The following is a 24,852-nucleotide window of genomic DNA, read 5'->3' as shown; positions in this document are numbered from 1 at the left end:
AATTTTTTTTCAAATGAATTTATCATTGATTTATATTTTTCCTCTGATAATTTTTTTCCTGACTCGTTATTTTTTGACGATGTATTTACAATTAACTCATATTTGTCTTTAAAAGAATTTACAAGTATATCAAATTTTTTTTCAAATGAATTTGCAATAGACTCATATTTTCCTTCAACCAAATGAGTTTCTAAGAATAAATTATAAATTTTACTTGTGATTCAAAATATGTAGGAATTAAAAACATAACTAATCCAGCCCCTCATGTACTACGCTGTTGCAAATTGACTAGGTACTTTCTTTTCGGGGTTTTTTTTTCCTATTTATTTTTGCGCATGCGTAGTTTAATGCGCAGTCAACAAAAAGTCAGTTTGCAATAGCGTAGTACATGAGGGGCTGGATCAGCTATGTTTTAAATCATATGTTATGGGGTCCGTTAGAGATACACTCATTTTTTTCAGTGGTTTTTTTTTTCAAGTCAGGAAGCTAGTTTGCAACAGCGTAGTACACGAAGGGCTGGATTAGTTACGTTTTAATTGTTTTGATATCTTATTTTTGAAGAATGACATATGCGACGTTTGCATAATATGCGCTTGTGTATGATCATGCGCATCGAAGTGAAAAAAAATAAACCACTGAACGAAAGCCCCCCCTTTTTGCTGATTGCGCATTCAACTACGCACGCTAAAAAATAAATTAAAAAAAAATAAATACAAAAAAAAATTTAAACAATGAAAATGTATTTATTTGATTTATTTAATAAAATATATGTAATTTATTTATTAAATGAATGGAAATACCAAGAACAAGCAGTAGCTAAGGAATTAACGTAGCTAATAAAATTATGTGGTAAGCAACATTAATTTCTTAGCTACTGCTTTTTCTTGGACATTTTTATTTTTCAAAAATAAAATAACATGTATTTTCTTTATCAAATAAATAAAAATCTCAAGGACAAGCAGTAGCTAAGGGAAAAATGTAGCTAAGGAATTAAAGTGGTCAGAAAAACTATGTTTCAAGCTACATTAATTCCTTAACTACATTTTTTCCTTAGCTACTGCTTTTCCTGGGACATTTTTTTTTATTTCATAAATAAATTACATATTTTATTTTTAAATTTTTACCAATTTCTTTTTTAGCGATCTGCGGATAAAACGTATAATGCAACGCCAAAAAAAAGAGCCGTATAATACGGCATATCATACGGCGTATAATACGGCCGGATAAAATAAGCCCAACTCTGGATTTCACATACAAATTACAAACGCTTCACAAGCGCCGCCAGTGGAGGAAAAAAGCCCTAAATTGTAATACCCTGTGAATCGGACTGTTGGACCCGCAATAACTCCCGCAACACTAGAGCAAGAAGCAGCAAGAAGCAGTTCTATAACAGAAGAGTGAGAAGACACCGCTACATTCACGCAATATAGCTGAAAAATTACCGGCTATCGTTTTGTTAGCAAGTAGATTTTTTAATTATCGACATTTATAAATTCAATTTTGAATTTTTAGAAAGCTGCGAAGAGTCATTTTCAGCTAAAAGTTTTGTTGACAAAAAGATCATTTTAGAAAAAACAAAAAAACTTTTACCCACGTGTTTTTAATCTTTGAATTGTGTTTAACAAAAATTAATTGATCTATTTTTTTTGGTTATTTTTGTTTATTTTATTCTGGTTGTAACAGATTCAAGTTCATCATTATTTTTTGATTTTCATATATATTTTGAGAGTATCTACTTAAAATGAGTGAAAAAAGAATATGTGTTGAGAGAGACCAACAAACGTCTGATAATGGTGACAAGGATGAAAAAAAAATTGTCAGCAATTTACTGGATTGCGACTCATTAGCAAAAATTTTTATGCTGCTGTCAATACCAGAAAGAATAGACACGGAAAAAGGTATTTATTATTATCGAAATAAAGTTTCTTTGTTGTTAATGAAATATTAATGTATATATTATTAAATTTTTAATCTGATACGTTTGATTCTAGTTTGTACCAAATGGAAAGAAGCATGTGAACTAGCTTGGTATGACATCAAAAAATACAAATGTGAACCATCAATTGGACGTTCTTATGATAACCGTTTGCTGACACAACCATACCTCGAGAAAATATTAATGAGATGTGGTATGTATTTAAGAGAATTGTTTCTCTCAGATGTTTGCAATTCAAGTATTTTGCCATTTGTTGGTGATCACTGTAGAAATTTAACAAGTTTTGAATGTGTATTTGATAGCAATTCATTAACTAAAAATGTTGTTCACTTTGTTCAAGCATTTACACTGTTGGATAAACTGAAATGCATTAAAATAATAGTGAAAAAGGTTTCTGACAATGATTTGAAATTTGATCTATTTAGAATAATAAATAGTCTTCCAAAAGAAATTAATGAAATTCATCTTTTTTTAAAATCTTTGGATCGCCGAAAAAGAACAGTTTTTTTGGTAAGTTTTTATTGAATACCAACTAGTTGCTTATCACTTGTGACAAACAATTCTATTAATAAAATAAATGTTTATTATTTTCAGACTCTTAAAAAATTTGAAAATCTTCAAAAATTGACCGTACATGGTTTTTCATTAGACAACATAATTTTTCAAGAAATAGCAGACAAAACTACACTTGTTCATCTTAATATTGAACTATATAATTTACCTGAAGAGTTTCCTCTATTCAATAAACTAGTCAATTTGGAATATATCGACCTACCAATGATTCGTTCTACAAAAGAACTCAATACTATTATTTGTACATGCAGAAATTTAAAACATCTTGACATTCCATCTGGTGACTATGATGTAGCTGAAATTTCTCTCGAAAATTGGATAAACTTTCAAAACTTAGAATATCTTAATATCTCTTGTAATATAACACCTGAGTTAGCAAATGCAATTGTTAAATATTGCAAAAATTTGAAACACTTGTGTATAACAAATTCTTATCACCAAGTTACGAATGAAACTGCTTTAAAAAAATTAACAAAGTTAGAAAATCTCGAAAGTTTAGTATTGCTTTATTCCATTGAGCTCAGTGAGGAATCAATAATCGCAATTTCAAACAACTGTAAAAAACTTAAACGTTTAGAAATTCCTGGTTGCGTTATAGTACCTTCTATTCCTGGGGACTCACTTCTTTCTCCATCTGTTCTTGATGAGTTATCAGAATTACAACATCTTGAACATCTAGATTTGCGTGCGGCAAAAAATCTCGAAGATAGTACAATTATTGCTATTGCTAATAATTGTACAAACCTGAAAAGTTTAGTAATCAGTGGTTGCATTGCTATTACTGAAAAAGCTCTCTTTGCTCTAACAAAATTGGAAAGTTTACAAAAACTAGACGTAAGTGTACTCGATATTTCAGACAGCTTTATTATCAAATTAAAAGGATTAAAAGAATTGTGTTGTGTTGGTTGCGAAAAGCTTACTGATACTGGTATCATTCAATTTATAAAAAATAACCCAGACCTTGAAGAGATTAGTGTCTGGGATGTAGATAACATTACAATTGAATCGGTTATTGCTGCTGATCGAGTAACTAAAAATCGTACAAATGGTATCATTTTACATATAAAAATATTTAATCCCGCAATAAGACAAGACTCTCGGTCTATAATTAAATCTCAATGGTTAGTTATTCAATAGATATAATTGAATTTATCGTATGTCTTTTTTTTTAATGTACGCGTAATATTCTTCCATAATTTATTCTCAAATACACATACAAAATACGTTACTAAATCAAAGACATTCTGAAGATATTGTAAAAGAACATTATTATTATTATACTTGTTACTTGAAATTATAAAAATTTAATGATAATGTTAATATTGTAAAACAAAGTTCAAAAGTATATATAATTTCTCAATCATCTTTATGTATGAAACAATTATTTTTACCTTTAATCGTCCTTATGTCTTTACAAATTCAAAAAATTATTTGTATTTTTTTTTTTTTTTTTTGATTAACATGCAATTTATTGCTGACATTCACAAACTTCTTCAATAAATTTTTGAACATGATAATCATCTTACTGACAATGAATTTTTTCGTAAATAATAATTCACAAAAATAAATAGATTAATTTTCTTCACCTAAACAAATATTCATACAAACACAAATGTTTCTAAAGACTTTTCAAAAATAAAAAACAAATATTATACTAAAAAAATAAAAAGTATTTCAATTTATTTGATTAACTATTAAGTATCTTAATTTAAAACAAAAAAATTAATAGAATAAGATTGAATTGAATCCAGTTAAATCTCCAAAAATAAAGCATGTCAGTCATTAAACTGAAAAAAAAAATACATGATAAGATATTTATTTCTTAATTAATTTATTAAATAAAAATTAATAATTTTTCATGATCGTCTAAATCAACTTCAGGAGTAACTTTGTTGAATCTTTGTCTGTTGAAACTGAAATATTTTTATTCTGAACGAGTGCATCGTATGTACCCATTTCACATCCTTATATAAACAAATAATAAACATTTTCAAAAATCACATCAGTAGTTGTGTAAAATAATAAAAATAAAAAATCATTACATAGCTGCAATTGTATTATTATTTTCTAAATTTTTTGTATCTTTTCTTTCTTTTGAAATTAGAAATAATTCTATGACCTTCTCTACACATGAATCAATTTTTTTATTGTCAATATATAAGTTGTTGCTTTAATTGGTGCAAGTAGATAATTTTTAACAGGTGGCAATGGTGAATTAGGATTGATAGCACGATAAGCTAAATTGTTCCATATATAATAAATTTCAGCATCATTTATTTGACCAGGTTTTAAGACATCGTCATTTTATAACATGGTGTTAATTAAATTATCAACTATATCATTTCTTTTCTCTTCTTATTGCTTTAAAAAATCTAGCTAAATAAAATAATGTAGATATTGATTGTTTAGCTACAATTACAGATAAGCAGAAAATCTAGCTAAGTGAAATAATGCAGATATTGATTGTGAGGCTACAATTACAGCTGAGTAAAAAATCTAGATAAGCTAAATAATGTAGATATCTGAGTTTTTTTTTTTTTTTAAGGTCTGTAGTCATTTTTATTTTTTGACTAATTTCGTCTAGTTTTGCCAAGTACAAAATAATGGACTTAAATTTTACAAAAAAAAACTAAGTCCATTATTTTGAACTTGGCAAAACAAGACAAAATTAGTCAAAAAATAAAAATGACTACGGACCTTAAAAAAAAAAAAAACTCAGATATCTACATTCTACATTATTTAGCTTAGCTAAATTTTCTACTTAGCTGTAATTGTAGCCACACAATCAATATCTGCATTATTTTACTTTCGGCGGAGGGGTGGCTGGGGCATCGAAAATGCCCACCTCATTGTTTTTATTTTCTGAGGATAATTTTATAAGAAAACGTTTTATAATTGAATGGCCGCCCTTCGAGTACGCCGTCCTATTAACTATCATTGCAAATTGCGTTGTACTTGCCCTCGAGAAATATTTGCCAAAGCATGACAAGACCGTTTTAGCCCAAAAATTAGAAATATTATGATATTACACGGAAAAAAATTTTTAGCTGCAGTCACGAGGCGTTGGATAGTTAAAAAAGGATAGTTGATTTAATAATCAAGCCCGCTATATTAAGAAGACAATCGGTTAGTTATTCCAGCTGACTGGATAGCTAGCGTGGCTAACCAGCTCGTCAAGTTCGACATAATCTCAATGTCAACAGCTGTTGTGTTCATAACCTCTCTTTATTGACAGATGCACCAAATTATTATTAACAATGACTAAAATAATCCATATAGTTATTACAAATTTAGCATAAGATTTTGTATTCAAGTTGGCGTTTATTTGGTGCATCAAATTTAGTATAAAATTAATCAGATAATAATTTTAAAAATTAGTAAATGTACATCAATATATTGTTTTTTACTTCGTATGTCTAGAGGCGAGCTACTGAGTGTTTGGATCTGAGCCAAGAAGACTAGGAAACTCGTATCAATTATAAATTCAGTGAAAATTTAATTAATTAAAAAATTTTTCAATTTCCCGAGTATCCGGACATCTAAAATATATGAGAACCAGTTGTTGCACACGTTAGCCACGTTAAGGTACCAGTTTCTAGACAGGCAAAAAAATATCAACGTCAAACAAATTTAGGTTATGTTTGATAATGCTGTCAGTTTTACTAGTTGTTATTAGTGTCCGGGTACTGGTCCCAGATAAAATTTGATGAAATAAAAGGACCCCAGTAGTCGGGCTTTATTATTTATATTTATAAAATTTTTATCAAAACTGCATTACCTGACAAAATCTCATTTAATTTCATCTCATTCAATATCAATTAATTCTTTTATTACAATACCAATTTTATTTTCAATTTTTAATATGATATACAATGTATACCAAATAAAAACATGGTCCTTTTTCTGATGGAATAATTTAAACGAAATCATTACAGATTTGCATTTGTCAAATTTTTGTTTTTGATATTTCATTAGTTAACTGATTTCAAATATTAGTAGCTTCCAGTTTCAATAATTTTTTCACTTCAATAATAATTTCAGTAATTTTGACTCGTGGTAATTCATAAAGATTATATAATTTAGAAACGAATAAGGTTGCTTGTTTATCTAAATCCGTTGATAAATTTTCGTGTGCAACTAGAAAATTTTCTTATGATTCAGCACATCTTTCATCAGAGCTATCCTCTTCTAATTTATCAGTTTTTATTTATAAATATATATTGATGAATTTTTTATTGAAACAGATTTTATATATGCCTATTTATATTTTCAATATGTTGATCAGTGTCATGATCACTCAGTCGATGTCTTTCCAAACCACGATGTCACCAATATATTTTATTGCAAGTTAATTCAGCCCACTTAAACAATTTCTCCTATTTACAAAGTATTTTTGTATGAAATAACATTAATTGTTGAATTTTTGAGACATGGAATTCTCAACTCACTTGTAATTTTTTACGTAATCAAATAATAAATTCAGATAATTTATAAAAAAAGCCAAGAAAATTGAAAAAAAAAACTACAAATTCGAGTGATTATTCGTTATAGTTATTTTTTATTTTTTATTATAAATAAATTTAAAATTTATTAAATATTTTCGAATGTTTTGCCTTAAATTTATTTTTTTTATTCTTTAAGCAACTTATTCAAATGATTTATTTGGTAAAAATTTTCTTTTTTATTAAATAAATTTATTTATATAAATAAAGAGCTGTACCAGTATAATAATGATTACAATACAGTGCAATAATATTTACCATACAGTATGGTAATATTTACAATACAGTATAGTAACTGTACTTTTTAACGTTTTTTCATGTAATACTTACTATACTGGTATAGTAACCAAAATTGTATTTATAGTTTTTATTACTATACTGTATGGTAAATTCAACTATACTTTTGTCGCCGTCCGAATTTACTATAAGTATAGTAATAAAAACTATAAATTTTTTTCCGTGTGGGAATCAACCTTAAAATTGTAAAAAAAATTAAACTGTAATGAATTTGGAATAATCGAGATAAGCCACACGGGCTTTCGCCGGGGTTTTGAAAATTTTCAATTTTTAATAGAACGAATTCGTTACTAAAAATTTTTTTTTAAATAATAATTATCGTACTGGCAATGTGTCGGTTTTTTACATTTTTTTTTTTTTTATATTCTCTCATATATCAATAGACTTCTTAAAACGATTTCAACCGATAAGTAAAGAATATTAAGTAAAAAATCACAGTTTAAGAATACTAAAATATTTATTTTTTAAAATACAAAACAACGAAGGCGCGCTTTTTTTTCTATAAGTAATTATTCATAGATTTGTAATGATTTAATTAATTACTCATCAATATTATTCAATTAATATCTACGAATAAGCAATTTTTGAAAGAATTAATCTGGCTCTAAACAATCTTTAATTTTGTTAATGAAGGTGAACGTATACAACATTTTTACTAAATTTTCAAAATTAATAAATATTTTTTATAATAGTTATTCATTAATGAACAATTTTTTACATTTATTGACTTCATTAATTTTAATTTATTAATGCAAAAATCGTCCCTTAGCAACGGGTAAACAACATTCATAAAAAAATTAGTTAATTGAACAAAAACAAATGAAACATCATAATTAATCATTGTTTTATGTGAGAACCAATCAAATGTCTCGAAGAGAGGATTTTATAAAAGGAGCAAATATTTCGTTATTAATGACAAAACTATAATAATAATTTATTTCCATTTAGAAATAAATAATATAACATGTTAATTTCAGTGAATATATTTAATAACTTCTACAGTTTAAGCTGATGAGCTCTATCAGACATTTTTTGTAATCACCAGATGTCTCTTCCTGAAATCAAACAAATAAAGGAAAAATTAATAACATTATTACTGGTAGTGATGTAAATCACGATTTTTTTTTTATCAATAAATTGCAACTCACTGATATGCGTTTTTCAAGAGTTTTTCCATATTTTTGATGAAAGGCTTTTTTAATATCTTCCATGTCAACTTCAGAACGTGTTACACAGATAAAAATTAATTTACGATCTTTTGTTTCTATTTCAGACATAGACTTGTTTAATTGTTCAGCGAAATACAAAGCACTATTATTGACATAATTCACTGAAATCATAAAAAAAAACAATAATATCAAAATTGAAATCAAAATATAAATCACTAAATTAAAAAATAATAATAATAGCAATAACATGATTCGGTTATCATATTTTTGTCAATGACAAAACAAAGATAATGGTTAAAAAAAAAAAAAATGAAAAAAACGTGTTCAAAATGAACCTTAGAGGTAATCACCAATAAAAGCTAGAATCACAGTTGAAAATAAAAAAAACATTTCAAAAGTGAATGATGTAAGAGTTTCTAAAAACTTACCAATTGTAAGAAAGGCTAATTTAATATCCCCAAAAAAATGACGATTAATTGCCCGTGATATATCATGGCCGCATAGTTTAGAGTATTCTTGAAAAATTAATTTTAGTTGATTTACATTTCGCTGAGCAAGGATAGAGTTGAATTCAGATTCATTTGTTCCCAAGCGACCAACTACAGCACTGTAAAGTTTTGTTGCATCAGATCTTGCAGAATTGATATCAGTATGTGTACTTTCATCACGTTGGCCAGCAGACAATAATGTCATAAATCTTCCAAAATTACCACGTATATTACTATCTAACGATTTGCCATATTCGTTTTTATATCTTGCACATATTTGCTGGATTTCCTGATTTCTCAATGTGCATAGAATGATAATAAGTACATCCTCATTTGTACCAGTTCCCGAAATGCTGTCATGGATTTCTTTGACATAATAATCAATAATTGGTGTCATCATTGCAACAATTAAATCCTTGAATCTACCATACAGCTTGGATTTAAGAACTTTTATTAAATCTTTTCCATATAGAGTTTTAAAACTATTTGCAATTATTTGTCTGTGTTGATTATTTCGATTACTCAATATTGATATAATTGTTTTTTCATCTGCTCCAAAGCTTGTTATTGCATTTCGTAAAACCTCAGCATCATTAACAGCATTGAAATTTGGATCATTCAAAACAGTTGGTGTTAATTCAACAACAGTTTGTGTGGTTGTTGTTGATGTAGCAACTTGACAAGAAGATGCTGAAGTATGATAATTTGATGTTAGAGCATAACTGTGTCCACTGTTCGATTGAGAACATGCTGGTGGTGCTGTTGGTTGTACTGTATACATTGGATTGAATGTTGGTGTTTGTGCTATTGAATTTAGAGTAGCACCATGATGTTCCGGGTAAGATGCCTGAGATGCACGAGGTGGTTGTGACATTGCTTGACCAGGATATGAGCCTGCTTGTTGCGGATATGCACCTGGATAACTTGATCGAGCTTGTGGTAGTTGACTTGGTGTTGCTTGAGTTGACATGGGCATACCTCTCATTAATTGATTGCCAACTGAACATGGCATGCTGGATTGATTTTGTCCTTCTGGTCCCTGTATTAAATGATTAAGAAAGGAATAAAAAAACGAGTAAATAAAAATATTTTAATTTATTAAAAATGTATAAAGGAAAATAAATGTCTATTATTTAATTTTATAATTATTTTTAAATATATAATTTTTTATTTTTTTTACGAAAAGAAACTGTGTATAATTAAAAGAATAGATAGTTTTATTTTTAAAGATCTTACTTGACCGTATCCGTTCATATTGATGTATAATTATTTAAATTTCACTAATTTATAATTAAGAATAAAAAGTTTTGTGAGTTTGAATGAAGTGACTATAAACATTTGTTGACTTGTTCAGGAGTTTTTTAGTTTTAACAATTCCCAGCCGCAGTCTAATGAGGCCAGTGAGTAATAATGAGCACTGATGACACTGATGGTCGAATTGCTGTTCTACACTTTTACTATATGGTTCTACTACCACGTTTATTTGTGACGTCAGTCAGTCGGTTTTCCTTCTTTTCTGATGACACAACTAGAAATAATTTCTCAAAGACAGGTTAACAATAATGATAAATAAAATATTACTGTGTGGTAGTGAAATAGAAGAATAGAAATAATATGACTGAAAAAATTTCTATTATATTAGTCCGTGAGTAGGTTGCAAAAAACCTGAACAGAACCGTATATTACAAAAATACTTCTATTACATTGTTACTGAGGAAAACAAAAATAATTATCATTGATTCTTCATTAAATAAATATTTCATTTAAATTTCAAACAAAAATATAAATAATTTATATTTGAATTTCCCATAAACTCTTTCCTTTATCACCGTTAATAGGTAAACAAAAAAAATTAAAATAAAATTTTTATTTTCTAATTTTTTTCTATTAAGGTTCAATGTAAATCGCATCGGTGGACGAAGTTTGGGCCCGAGAGGGTGCGCATCTACATATGGTTATAAAAAATATTTTCAGTGCCCATCTGTCCAAAATATATTCACTATACTGACAGGCTCTTGGTAGTATGTGTGTATGTAGTCTATCTGGATAGACACACACATACTACCATAGCCAAGAAACATGAGACAGCACAACGAATAAAAGAGAGAGAATGACAGCTAATAAAAAAAAAATTTGATTCTAATAATTGAATATCTCTTAAAATCAACAGACAAAATTGATCGTTGATGGCTTAAAAAATCCGTATTATCATAAACTACAAGCTGATAGTAAATTAAGGAAAATCGTATAGAAACTTTTTGAGCTACAGGAGAAAATATGTGTTCAGTCCCTATACCTACGTGTTAAAGTTGTCAACTTTGACATCAATTATCTAAAAGAAACAACCTACGAAAATTCCGAAAAAAATCAACAAGATAGATAATTATTCTAGCTTTAATATGAAATCAAAAAATCAAAAATAATATAGTGGGAAATTCTATTTACATTCAACCTTCTTTTACTTTGACATTGACTTGTTACTCAACTTTGAAAATTTTTCTATTGATTAGTTGTAGATTGGAAGAATTTAAACAATGATACTACAAAGGATAAAATTTTTGTTTCTACACGTGGGTTCTTCTATCGAAAAGTATTTCGTGTAAAATATAATTTGCAATGCAGAAATTTCTAAAAGCAAGTATTCAAATAGTTATTCGATTGTGAAAAGACTTTTCCTTGTACGCAGACTACATTTAATAGAATTATTCGTTTCAGACAACATCAATTTAATGAAACATATATTTTGATTACAAAATGATTATTTATTTATTTGCATATCATTTCCAAAATTAAAAATGAATAGAGTAATATCACATATTAATTTCAGTGAATACATATATTTAATAATTTCTAGGGTTCAGGCTGATGAGCTGTATGAGACATTTTTTGTAATCACCAGATGTATCCTCCTGAAATCAAACAAATAAAGAAAAATTAATAACATTATTGCTGGTAGTGATGTAAATCACGATATATTTTTTTATCAATAAATTGCAACTTACTGATATGCGTTTTTCAAGAGTTTTTCCATATTTTTGATGAAAGGCTATTTTAATATCTCCCATGTCAACTTCAGAACGTGTAACACAGATGAAAATTAGTTTCTGGTCGTTTGTTCCTATTCCAGACATAGACTTGTTTAATTGTTCAGCAAAATACAAAGCACTATTTTTGACACATTTTACTGAAATGATGAAGAAAAATTTTGTAATTATCATCGAAATTTAATTTTAAAATAATGAACACAGTAAAAATGATAATTCTGTTATCATAATTTTGTCAATGACAAAACAAGTATAATAACTTAAAAAAAAATAAATGTAAAAAACGTGTTCAGAATTACTCATAGATAAAAAAAAAAATGATGTAATAGTTTATAAAATCTTACCAATCGTAAGGAGGGCTTTTTTAATATGCCCAGAAAATTCGCGATCAATTGCAGTTGATATATCATGGCCACAGAGTTTAGAGTATTCATGAAAAATTAATCTCAATTGGTGTACATTTCGTTGAGCAAGAATAGAGTTGAATTCGGACTCATCTGTTCCCAAGCGACCAACTCCAGCATTGTAAAGTCTTGTTGCATCAAATCTTGCAGAATTTAAATCAGTATGTACACTTTCATCACGTTGACCAGTAGACAATGATACCAATAGTCTCTCAAAGTATCCTGATGTATCACCACGTATATCACTCTCCAACGATTTCCCATATTTGTTTTTATATCTTGCACATATTTGATGGATGTCCTGATTTCTCAATGTGCAAAGAATGGTGATAAGTACATCTTCATCTGTACCAATTCCCGACATGCTGTCATGAATTTCTTTGACATAATAATCAATAATTGGTGTCATCATTGCAACAATCAAATCCTCAAATCTACCACTCAGCTCAGATTTAAGATCTTTTATTAAATCTTTTCCATATAGTGCTTTAAAACTATTTGCAATATGTTGTCTGTGTTGGTTATTGCGATTACTCAATATTGATATAATAGCTTCTTCATCTGTTCCAAAGCCTTTCATTGCTTTTCGTAAAACCTCAGCATCATGACAAGCATTGAAATTTGGATTATGTAAAACAGTTGGTGTTAATTTAAGAACAATTTGTGTGTTTGTTGTTAATGGAGCAGCTTGACAAGAAGTATGATAATTTGTTGGTGGAGCATAATTGTATTCACCGTTTGATTGTGAACATGCTGGTGGTGCTGTTGGCTGTACTGTATACATTGGATTGAATGGTGGTGGTTGTGCCATTGGATTTGCACTAGCACTAAAATGTTCTTGGTAAGATGCCTGAGGTTGATATGCTTGTTGATATCTGATTGATGTTTGCTGAAGTGGTTGTGACATTGCTTGACCAGGATATGAGGTTGCTTGTTGTGGATATGCCCCTGGATAACTTGATTGAGCTTGTAGTGTTTGACTTGGATATGGAGCTGTCTGATGACTTGGATAGGAAGTTGTCTGATAGCTTGGATATGGAGCCGTCTGATGACTTGGATATGAAGCTGCCTGATGACTTAGATACGGATTTAAATTATGTGGATACGGTGTTGGTTGAGCGGGATATGGTACTGTTAAATGTGGATACACTCCTGGCTGATTTGGATACGGCATGCCTGATGGCCCTTGTGGACACTGTATTCAAATAATTAAAAAAAAATTAATGAGTAAAAATAATTAAATTTATTCAAAATCATTTTTTAAAACATTAAAAATATATTAAGAGGAATAAAAATCACTCGTTAAATTCTATATTTATTTTTAAATATATAATTTTTTTCTTTTACAAAAAGAAATCATGTAAAATTAAAAGAATAGATTAGTTCATTTTTTAAAATCTTACTTGAATTATATATCCGTATCCGTTCATATTGATGTACAATTAATTAAATTTTACCAATTTATAACTAAGAGTAAAAACTTTTGTGAGTTTAAATGAAGCAAGCTATAAACACTTGTTAACTTGTTCAAGGATTTTTTAATTTTGACTATTCCAAGTCACAGTCTCGTGAGTAATGAGCACTGATGGTCCTCGTGGTCGATTGGCTGTTCTCCACTTGTACGCTTTTACTGTGTTACCGACAACGTGGACAAACGAAACGCAACATTACAAATTAAGACAGTGGGAGAGAATATACTGAGTGATACCAAGAAAAAAAAACCACCACCACATTCATTTGTGACGTCAATCGGTCCGTTTCCTTATTTTTCTTAACGACACAAACAATAAAATTTCTAGAAGATAGGAAAACAATAATGATCAAGAAAATATCACCGTGAGGTAATGACGTAGAAGTTTTAGGTCATATATAATCTCGATGATTCATACAATATATACACAAAAATAATATGACTATGTAATTATCTGTGATTATTAATAACAACTGACGATAGAAAAAAAAATTATATAACATTGTTACCGAAAAAAATGTATCAAATATAATTGATTTTTCATTAATTAATATTTTTACTTAGACTCAAAACTAAATTTTGTACTATTACCTTGAAGACTCAAGTATATGTCTTCAATTTTCATCGACTTCGTCGTTTTTTTAAAAACAATGATTTAATGAACACCAAAGTATGAATTTCTTTGTGATCGATATGCACCAGGTTGTCTTTGTATATGCACTTTGAATTAATCGGACTGATTCAAATTTTTTGATGAAGCTGATTTTGCTCGTTATAATAAGAGCTTGATGTAAGTGTTTTGTTGCGTCTAATGAAGTTTGAGTATAAAATTTTTTGATCAATGGTTATACTCGTTGCAATTGTTGAGACTATAAATATATGTCATATAAATTTTATAAAATGCCATATTCTTTTCACGAGGGTCACTCATTACTCGAGGGTCATTTACTTTTGAAAATGCTAGATAAATCGTGGTCAACTGTGAAAAAATGTAGCAAAAAAGAGAAAAAAAGCGAAGGAAAGGCTTCGAAATATTTCCACCAAAGATTTAGTATATCATTTATATATCATAATTACATTCTAATATATTATTATATTATGAATATTATTTTTATTATAAAAAGGACAATCGTCCGTTGACTGATTTCAAGTGTCGCTTTTTATTCGTGATTGGCATAGTTGGCTAACACACACTATTTTACGTTTGATAAAACTGCTTAGTCAACTTATTAAAAATTATAAATATATAATTTTTTTGTTAATTTAAAATAATAAAAAATTTGTTATTATTAATAGCTTATTGTTAATTTTACAATGTTGTTTATTTATAGATAATATTTGTTCAACAAACAACAAATAAGTCATATGTTCATTTACTTATAAACAAAATAATTAAAATCTAAATCGAGGATTAATTTTTTTATATAAATAATCAAGAAGAGGAAAAAATTAATTAATTAAAAAAAAAAAAAAATTCATGTCAATGTTTTTGTTGGTTTGAATATTATTATATATTGTAAAAAATATAATAGTCATTGGGTATATGGGTGGAATATTTTCAAAACGAATGATTCATCCATTATCAATATCGACACGTAAAATAGTTTTGAAATTGTCATAAGTGTTATTTGTTTATCATATTTTTTTAAAAATTTTTTTATTTAATGCGATAACCCAAGTGGAAAAAATATGTATAAAATATATATGGAATATATATAGAATATGTATGGATTTGGACGTAGATTTTCCATAGCATATATTCTATATATATTTTATAGTATATTTGACACTTTAAGTATTTCATTTGTTTATAATGGATAGAAAGTGACACCGTTGCTAGCTCCAAATAAACAAACTTTTTAATTATTCATTTTACTGCGTCAATTTTTAAAAATTTTTATAATCTTTTGTTTTTTATTTATAAAATTAATTCATTATTATATGTTTTTGTTAATTTTACACTTGTTTTTATTTATAAAAATCAAAAAAAAAAAAAAATTAAGTTAAAAAAAAAAATTTATAAGTTTAAATGTATAAATAAAAAATATATCAAAAATATACAAAATATATATAAATATAAAAAAAATATATATAAAAATATTTAAATAATATATAAATGTAAAATATATAGAATATATATGAATTGGGTATATGGAATTTCATAAAAATATTCATATTATCAATATGTATGGAAAATAGTTTTGAAATTGTCATAAGTGTTATTTGTTTATCATATTTTTTTAAAAATTTTTTTATTTAATGCGATAACGTTTTCTATATGCTCTGACGCATTTTGACTTATCATTAGCCCCGGGCTTTCTATTTCGACTTTGAACTAAACACCTTATCGGTTATTTTTTATTTTTTTGTTATCTGTATAATATTAAAAATAGCTTTGAAAATAAAATAAATCATTTTTTAATAACAATATTTTAATCATTTGTTAAAACTTAAATATTATTTAAACAATAAATTAATAAAATTCAATATTATTTATAACTGATGCTTTTGCAAATTATTGATATTTAAATTGATTTATTTTTGCATCTATGGTTGTTTTCCGTTCAACCCCATATATTTTTTTTTGCTAATTCACATATAATTTTTTCAACAACTATATCATTTTTAAATAATTAAATTTAATATCATAATAAACACGACTACTCAAACGGGCATTTAGTTTCGTTTTTAAAATAAAATTGAAAACATGTGAACAAAAAAAAAAATCTATCGCGGAAATTCCAGGGTTTTTAAGTATATATTTTATAGGTTTTGGACCGCCACGTAGAGTAATTTCGTATCAAAAAAAAAAAAAGCTGGCTTTCTAAATTTATGCAAGTATGTAAACACTGTAGGGCCATCACTTGTGTATTTTCTCACGCCACACACACCTGTTCGGGTTGAATAAATAATAAATAACGAATATTATTGTTTCTATATAAAAGCCTAAGTACATAGACCTATCAATGTTACTATAGGCCTTTTTGCTTCTGAGCTGAAATGAGATCAAATGTGCTGTATTAGCAAGCACACTCTTGAATGATCATGCTTTATGAATTGTCATATTGTTGAATCATAAATGAAAATAATTTAAAATTATGGCAAATAAGGTGATTGCTACCACAATTGTAAATTTGTAATGATATTTTCCAAAAGAAATGAAAGGAGATAATATTGTTATCCAAGAGTTACTACTGATAATTCTTGGATAACAATATTATCTTTTTTTATTATGCAAAATGAATCTATGCAGTAAAACTATATTGAATGTTTTGCTTAAAATATAAGCGAGCATTTTATTGTTATCATGAGTAATTATTATTATGAATTATTATTATTATTATGAATTATTATTATTATTATGAATTTTTCCTGTCTATCTACACACAAAAGTTGTCTACTTGAATTACTTTTATGGTTGATAAAGAAACAAAAAGAGATATAAATTACAAAACTAAAATAAAATACAAAAAATATATTTTAAATAATAGTATTATGGGTAATAGAATAAACTTCTGGGTCTTTTAAAGAGAAGGTGAGAATAGTGGAGAAACGACGGAGAAAAGTTATCGAAAAAGTATGAAAAAGTCGGAGAAATATTTCCACCAGAGTAACTTTCGATTTCATTGATGATCTTGATCGTAATATTGTTGTTAATACTGATGATACTGATGTTGTCCGTAAAGGTACTAGCGTATTGGACTATCAATATTTTAATCTGGTACTTCTGAATTTATAATGTAAAATTATTTCGACATTTGTTGATGATAATTTCAGATACCGTGAAACATAGATGGAGGGCAAAAACTGTGCTTTAAAAAAAAATATTGGTTATAAATCAAAGATAATTCACGTATTATTTGAGGGTTTTTCACACTAAAGACAGTAAGAATAATGTGTGAATTTCCAAGTACGCACTACCTCTACTACGCTTTGGAAATTCACACGTTATTCCCACTGTCCTTAGTCTCATAAATGATTTTATTGTACTATGTACAAGAAAACGAGTTAGTGTACATGTACTTGGACAAGTTCTCCCCGTACATGTACAGTAAATTTCAGACTGACAATTTTTACTGTGTCGATAAAAAATTAAGATGTAGCTTTAAGTATATAATATATAAATAATAATATAATTTTTTTGTTTACATATTCCTTGTACACACAGAATTATTTGGTTTAGACAACATCAATTTTATCTAACATTTTTTTTTGAATTAAAAAACTCATATTTATTAATTTTATTTTATTTCATTCACAAAATTAAAAACGAATAAAATATTTCTACATATTGATTTCAGTGAAGATGTTTTATAATTTCTAGGGTTCAAGCTCTTTGAGACAATTTTTAAATCATGTAACATAGTGACCGAAAAGAGTATATCAAATATAATCGACTCTCCATTAAATAAAAATTTTTTTTCAATCTTAAACAAAAATAAAAAATATTCTATTCGAATTTGAGTAAACTGTTATTTTTTATCACTCGCAGATTTTGTTGATAGGTAAATAAATAAAAAAAAAACTTTTTTTTTTGTATTTTTTTTTTTTTACAATCGTTAGTAAAAACAGATTCAAAACAAATATGATTTTTATCGAATAAAAAAAACTTTTCTGGATATGGCATGCCTGATGAATTTTGTCAATAAAAGTATACCATTTGATTTAAAATTAATTTTTAAACATTAAAAATATCGAAAGAAAAATAAATATCTATATGATTAAATTTTATAATAATTTTCAAATATATAAATTTTCTTTATAACACATAGAAGAAATTAGAAGTATAGATATTTTTATTGTTAAAAATCTTACTTGACTGTAGGTCAGTAATGATGATGTATAATCAATTAAGCTCCACCAATTTGCAATCAAAAGTGAATACTTCTGTGAGTTTAAATGCACAATTATAAATTAAAAAGATTGGAGAAGAAATTCAGGTAAACAATACTGATAAATGAATAAAACATGTAACTTCAAACATTTATTTTTGGTCATACAAAAATATGTTTATTTAAGAAAAGTATTGATCATCTATCAGCAGGAAGATTAGTTTTGAACAACATCAATTTTCTTGAACATATATTTGTTATAGACTTCAAATTTATTATTTATGTGTTTTTATTTTATTTGGAAAATTAAAAATTAATAAGATAATTTTACATATAGATTTTAGTGAATATATATTTGATGATTTCAAGTGTTTAGCTAATGAGCTCGATAAGACATTTTGAGTAATGACCAGATGTATCCTCCTGTAATCAAACAAATAAAGAAAAAATTAATAACATTATTACTGGTCGTGGTGTGAAAGATGATTTTTTTTTTACAATTAATAAATTGCTACTCACTGATATGCGTTTTTCAAGAGTTTTTCCATATTTTTGATGAAAGGCTTTTTTAATATCTCCCATGTCAACTTCAGAACGTGTAATACAGATGAAAATTAATTTCTGGTCTTCTGTTCCTATTCCAGACATAGACTTGTTTAATTGCTCAGCGAAATACAAATCACTATTTTGGACACATTCCACTGAAATCATAAAGAAAAAATATTATTATTATCATCAGATTTAAAATTAAATTATTAATCACTCAATTTAAAAATAATAATAACAGTGATAATATAATAACATCATATTTTTGTTAATGACAAAACAAAGATAACATTTATATTATAAAATAAAAGCAGAGTTGAGCATGACTCATATAGAGATAAGCAACAGCAAATGTTTGAATTATCAATAACAGTAAAAAATATTAAAAAAAAATTTTTTTTCAAAAACTTACCAATTGTAAGAAGGGCTTTTCTAATATGCCCAGAAAATTCACGATCAATTGCAGTTGATATATCATGGCCAGATAGTTTAGAGTATTCTTGGAAAACTAATCTCAACTGGTGTACATTTCGTTGAGCAAGAATAGAGTTGAATTCAGACTCATCTGTTCCCAAGCAACCAACTCCAGCACTGTAAAGTCTTGTTGCATCAGATCTTGCAGCATTTATATCAGTATGTCCACTCTCATCACGTTGACCATTACACAATGATACCATTAATCTCTCAAAATGGCCTGATGTATCACCACGTATATCACTCTCCAATGATTTGCCATATTTGTTTTTATAATTTGAACATATTTGATGGATATCCTGGTTCTTCAATGTGCAAAGAATGGTGATAAGTACATCTTCATTTGTACCAATTCCCGAAATGCTGTCATGGATTTCTTTGACATAATAATCAACAATTGGTGTCATCATTGCAACAATTAAATCCTCAAATTTACCAGATATCTCAGATTTAAGATCTTTTATTAAATCTTTTCCATAAAGTGTTTTAAAACTTTCTGCAATATGTTGTCTATGTTGGTTATTGCGATTACTCAATATTGATATAATTGCTTTTTCGTCTGTTCCAAATCCTTTCATTGCTTTACGTAAAACTTCAGCATCTTTAGAAGCATTGAAATTTGGATCATGTACAACAGTTGGTGTTAATCTAATAACATTTTGTGTGGTTGTTGTAAATGTACTAGCTTGACAAGTTGTTGATTGTTGAGCATACGGTGGATGGAATGGTGGTGTTTGTGCCATTGGATTTGGAACACCGCCGTAATATTCCTGGTGAGATGCCTGAGGTGGATATGCTTGTTGAGGTGGTTGTGACATTGCTTGACCAGGATATGAAGTTGCTTGTTGTGGATATGCACATGGATAATTTGCATATGGAGTTGATTGTGTTTGTGGTGGTTGACCTGGATACGGAGCTGTTTGATGACTTGGATATGGAGTTGACTGCTGACCAGGATATGGAGTTGTTTGATGATTTGGATATGGAGCTACCTGATGATTTGGATACGGAGCTGAATTATTTGGATACGGTGTTGGTTGACCTGGATATACCCCTGGTTGATTTGGATATGGTGTTGATTCATTGCCGTATGGATATGGCATGCCTGATGGATTTTGTCCTTGTGGTGGTCCTTGTGGTCCCTGTAACAGAAAATTAAAAAAAAAAAAAATTAATAACTAAAACTAATTTAATTTATTTTAATTTTTTTTTTTGAAGACTAAAAGAGAAATTAACACTTTTATCAAATTCTATTTTTTTTATAAATCACAAATAGTAACGATGTAAATGTAAGAAATATTTAAAAATAATATAAAAAGTCGATACTGGCACAGAGGTGGCTGACTATGCGGAGTAATGTTACAAAAGGCCATAGGATTTTCTAGTTTGTCACCTGGCTGTCAATGTTGCTTGGAGAAATATATTACGACCATCTTGAATTATTATTGACTCAACTGAACCATATATTCTTAATAAATAATACTTTCAAATACATGACTTAATTAAATTTATTTCTAACTTAAAAATAAAGGAATAAATATTTTTATTATTAAAAATCTTACTTGACCGTATCCGTATCCGTTCATTGTTGTATAATTAATTAAATTTCACCAATTAATAATTAAAAACAAAAACTTTTGTGAGTTTAAATGAAGTCAGCTGCTGTAAACACTTGTTGGCTTGTTTAACTGTTTTTTAGTTTTGTCTGTTTCTAGTCGCAGCCGATATAGTTTATGATAAAATAATGACTCATGAGCACTGATGGCCCTGATGTTTGAATGACTGCTCTGCACCTCTACCGTTCTACTGACTGACGTCGATAGACAATTTTTATAAGATGGGAGAAGCAATACCGCGTGATACCGAGAAAAAAAAACCCACCGACATGTATTTTGTGACGTCAATCGGTCGGTTTCCCTTTTAAAACGACACAAACAAAATTAATCTAAAAAAGATAGACAATTTATCTGTGTGTGTGTATATCCCTACTTTTTCTATATTTTTAAGGCATAATGATAAATAAAATATTACTGTGTGGTAGTGACATGGAAGATTACGTCATATAAATTCAATGATTCATACAATATATTTATGAACAAAAAAAAATATGACTCGCTAATTATTTGTGAATTTCAAACGAGTACAGAAAAAAAAAAAAAAAATTATATAACATTGTTACCGAATAGAGTATAATAAATATAATTAATTTTTTACTAAACAAATATTTTATTTTATTTTCAAACAGAAATAGAAATAGTTTATTTAAATTTTCATTAACTATTTTTTTTCATTACCAGCGGATTTTCAGTATGTAAGGAATGTTTAAAATAATATTAGGAGTCGTTACTATAGCACGGAGGTCACTGGCTTTGCGGAGTATTAACTATCGTGTTGATTAATTTCTGAATTGACGTTTCTGATGGATTTTGTCTGTTTGGTGGTCAAGGCTGAGAAATATTTCCACTAGAGATCCAATGTGTATATATTTAAAATTATTTTTTAAATATATAACATTGATTATTTATTAAAACAACAGAAAAATCCATTGAGATAATTTTAGGGAACTAATTCAGGGTCATTAGTGCTTTTAAATATAAGCCGGCAACACTCACACTACTTACGACGCATCAGTGAAGTGAAAAGATTTCAGGCATGAAAGAGCACTATAATATTTTTTTTAACATAGATAAAAAGGCACCCTGTGAACCCAAAACGTGGCCCGATCATGAGATTTGGAAACAACCTTAATAACTAATTTATAACTTAATTTTCAGAGCATGATATGTAACGACCTGTTCACTTGTACGATGTTGTTTACTTTTGTTTGTTTTGAATAAAAATTTAATAATGCCAACTGATGATTCTAGTGGTTGACTTGCTGATAAATTTATAGTAATATGTAAGCACTGTAGGGCCATCACTTGTGTATTGTGGCATATCCATTCATGTCTAATAAAACAGACGAATATTAATATAATAATGGGTATAATAATATTGATAGGTCTTTTTGCTACTGAACTAAATTTACATCAAGTGTGCGGTGTTACTAAACATACTGTCAAATTATAATGTTTTATAAATTTTCATATTGTGTGATCATAAATGAAAAAGATCTAAAATTATGGCAAATAACGTGATGGTTACCACAATTAGAAATTTGTAAATGATATTGGCCGAAAGAAAATAAAAGTATTGGGAAACGCACAATTCACCACGACGTCTGGTGGTAAATTTCTGGAAACTACCTCTTCCAGTCATTCGTATGTGGTATACACAGTATATATGCTAAATTATTAAACAAATAATATTTTTACAAATAGTTTGAAATGTCTGGTACAAAATTTTCACCAAAACTGATTAAAAAAAAAAAAAAAACAAGACTTTACGTTTCTGGGTGCAACAGTTATTCCAGGAGAAATAGAGATCTGAGTTTCTATGCATTTTTGAGGTTAGACAAACAACAACCTGTCAAAGTAAAATCACATTTTGATAATATATCAAGTGGCAAACACATGATACTCATCACTTGAATCAATTTTTAGACCAATACTCGTAATATGTTCCGCATATATAATACGATTTTCTTCAAGGAAATTTCGTGAGGAATTCGTTTTTCGTGCCCATGAAAGTATATGCTCAATAGTTAATAACATTTTTTTAATAAACAATAAAATTCTATGCTAATGGGATATACTTGACTGGAAGTCATTAGTTTCTTTTTTTGCCAACTGCTTACAGCGATTAGCCACGCCCACAGTGCGTTTCCCAATAGATAATATCGTTATCCAAGGTTTATTACTGATAATTCTTGGATAACAATATAATCTACTTTTATTGTTCAAACAACATTCAGCAATTTGAGTGTATACAAACAGTAATTATACCTGTGAATAGTAAGTATATATTTAATTATACGTATATATATAATTATATAAACTACTAAAAAACTTGGTATGTCCATAAAATATATTATTGAATTGTAAGCAAACATTTTATTTTTATCATTGCATATGAATTTTTTCTGTCTATCTACACATAAAAATTGTCTACCTGAATCACTTTAATAGTTGATGGAGAAATAAAAAGAGATATAAATCACAAAATTAAAATAAAATACAAGAAATATATTTTAAATAATAGCTATGGATAATACAAAAGTCATTTTAAAAGAAGGTGAGAAAAGTGGAGAAACGGTGGAGAATAGTTATAGAAAAAGTATTGAAGAGCCGGAGAAATATTTCCACCACGGTAACTTTTGATTTTGTTGATGATCTTGATCGTAATATTGTTGTTAATACTGATGATACTGATGATGTCCGTGAAGGTACTAGCCTATTGGACGATCAATATTTTAATCTGGTACTTTTAGAATTTTATACTGTAAAATTGGTTCGACATTTGTTGATGATAATTCGAGATACCGTGAAGCATGGATGGAGGGTAAGAAACTGTGCCTTAAAAATGAGAGTATGGTTTACTAGTTGTTGACTTTGAGTATTATACAGTCAGTATTGCTGTTTTCGATTACATCTTCATTAAGTTATCGGTGTAAATTAAATGACACTAAGAACAGTGGAAATAATGTGTGAATTTCTAAAAGCGCACTGCCCCTGATACGCTCTGACAATCCACACATCATTCCCACTGTCCCTAGTGTCATCAAAATATATTTAAATTCAATTCAAGTTGCAAAGTGCAACGATTTTTTGAATTATGGTAGAATAGGGATCAGCGTTTCTTTGGTGAGTTTGTGTTGCTAGCCTTCGGCATAACAAAAATTGTAGTCGCTACAGAACTCTATAGAAAATATTTTACCATAATGCAGTACGCTACCAGCTATAGGTTTAAGATGTTGTTCAGCGACCCATATATATTTTTAATAATGATCAATAGTTTGATAAAATTAAAAATTAATTTAAATATAAACACAGCTTATTATTAAGCAATTAACGGTCCGGATGCAGTTACATACTGAGTGCATTATGGATCTCCAAGCGCTCAGCATGTTATTGCATCCGGACACTCAATTAATTATGATAGATTGAATTATTATTCAAATTTTTTCATCAATATTTTTTGGTATTATTGAGTTATTTAAAACAAATTTTAATTAATT

General features: G+C 27.9%; 4 protein-coding genes across 4 annotated transcripts; 1 reads left to right on the top strand and 3 right to left on the bottom strand.

Moving 5' to 3' along the window:
* The first annotated feature begins 1,741 nt into the window (after window positions 1–1,741).
* On the top strand, window positions 1,742–8,279 carry LOC122848388 (F-box/LRR-repeat protein fbxl-1-like). Its single transcript, XM_044146481.1, has 4 exons — window positions 1,742–1,898; window positions 1,992–2,129; window positions 2,847–3,557; window positions 8,257–8,279. Exons 1-4 carry the CDS (start codon window positions 1,742–1,744, stop codon window positions 8,277–8,279), a joined length of 1,029 nt encoding a protein of 342 aa, XP_044002416.1.
* Window positions 8,280–8,294: 15 nt separating this feature from the next.
* LOC122848322 (annexin B9-like) lies at window positions 8,295–10,219 on the bottom strand. The gene is made up of 4 exons (XM_044146351.1): window positions 10,202–10,219; window positions 8,906–10,004; window positions 8,457–8,638; window positions 8,295–8,363 (listed from the first exon to the last, which is right to left on the bottom strand). The coding sequence occupies exons 1-4, from the start codon at window positions 10,217–10,219 to the stop codon at window positions 8,295–8,297; spliced, it is 1,368 nt and encodes a 455-aa protein (XP_044002286.1).
* Window positions 10,220–11,805: 1,586 nt separating this feature from the next.
* Window positions 11,806–13,843, bottom strand: LOC122848245 (annexin B9-like). The gene is made up of 4 exons (XM_044146227.1): window positions 13,817–13,843; window positions 12,354–13,608; window positions 11,968–12,149; window positions 11,806–11,874 (listed from the first exon to the last, which is right to left on the bottom strand). The coding sequence occupies exons 1-4, from the start codon at window positions 13,841–13,843 to the stop codon at window positions 11,806–11,808; spliced, it is 1,533 nt and encodes a 510-aa protein (XP_044002162.1).
* A 4,272-nt stretch (window positions 13,844–18,115) lies between these two features.
* Window positions 18,116–21,576, bottom strand: LOC122847752 (annexin B9-like). The gene is made up of 4 exons (XM_044145606.1): window positions 21,299–21,576; window positions 19,675–20,878; window positions 19,236–19,417; window positions 18,116–19,139 (listed from the first exon to the last, which is right to left on the bottom strand). Exons 1-4 carry the CDS (start codon window positions 21,320–21,322, stop codon window positions 19,089–19,091), a joined length of 1,461 nt encoding a protein of 486 aa, XP_044001541.1. The 5' UTR covers window positions 21,323–21,576; the 3' UTR covers window positions 18,116–19,088.
* Between the last annotated feature and the right edge of the window lie 3,276 nt (window positions 21,577–24,852).

Source organism: Aphidius gifuensis, linkage group LG1 (genome assembly GCF_014905175.1).
Source record: "Aphidius gifuensis isolate YNYX2018 linkage group LG1, ASM1490517v1, whole genome shotgun sequence".
NCBI classification, from domain to species: Eukaryota; Metazoa; Arthropoda; class Insecta; order Hymenoptera; family Braconidae; genus Aphidius; species Aphidius gifuensis.
This window is presented reverse-complemented; position numbering and strand designations above follow the sequence as displayed.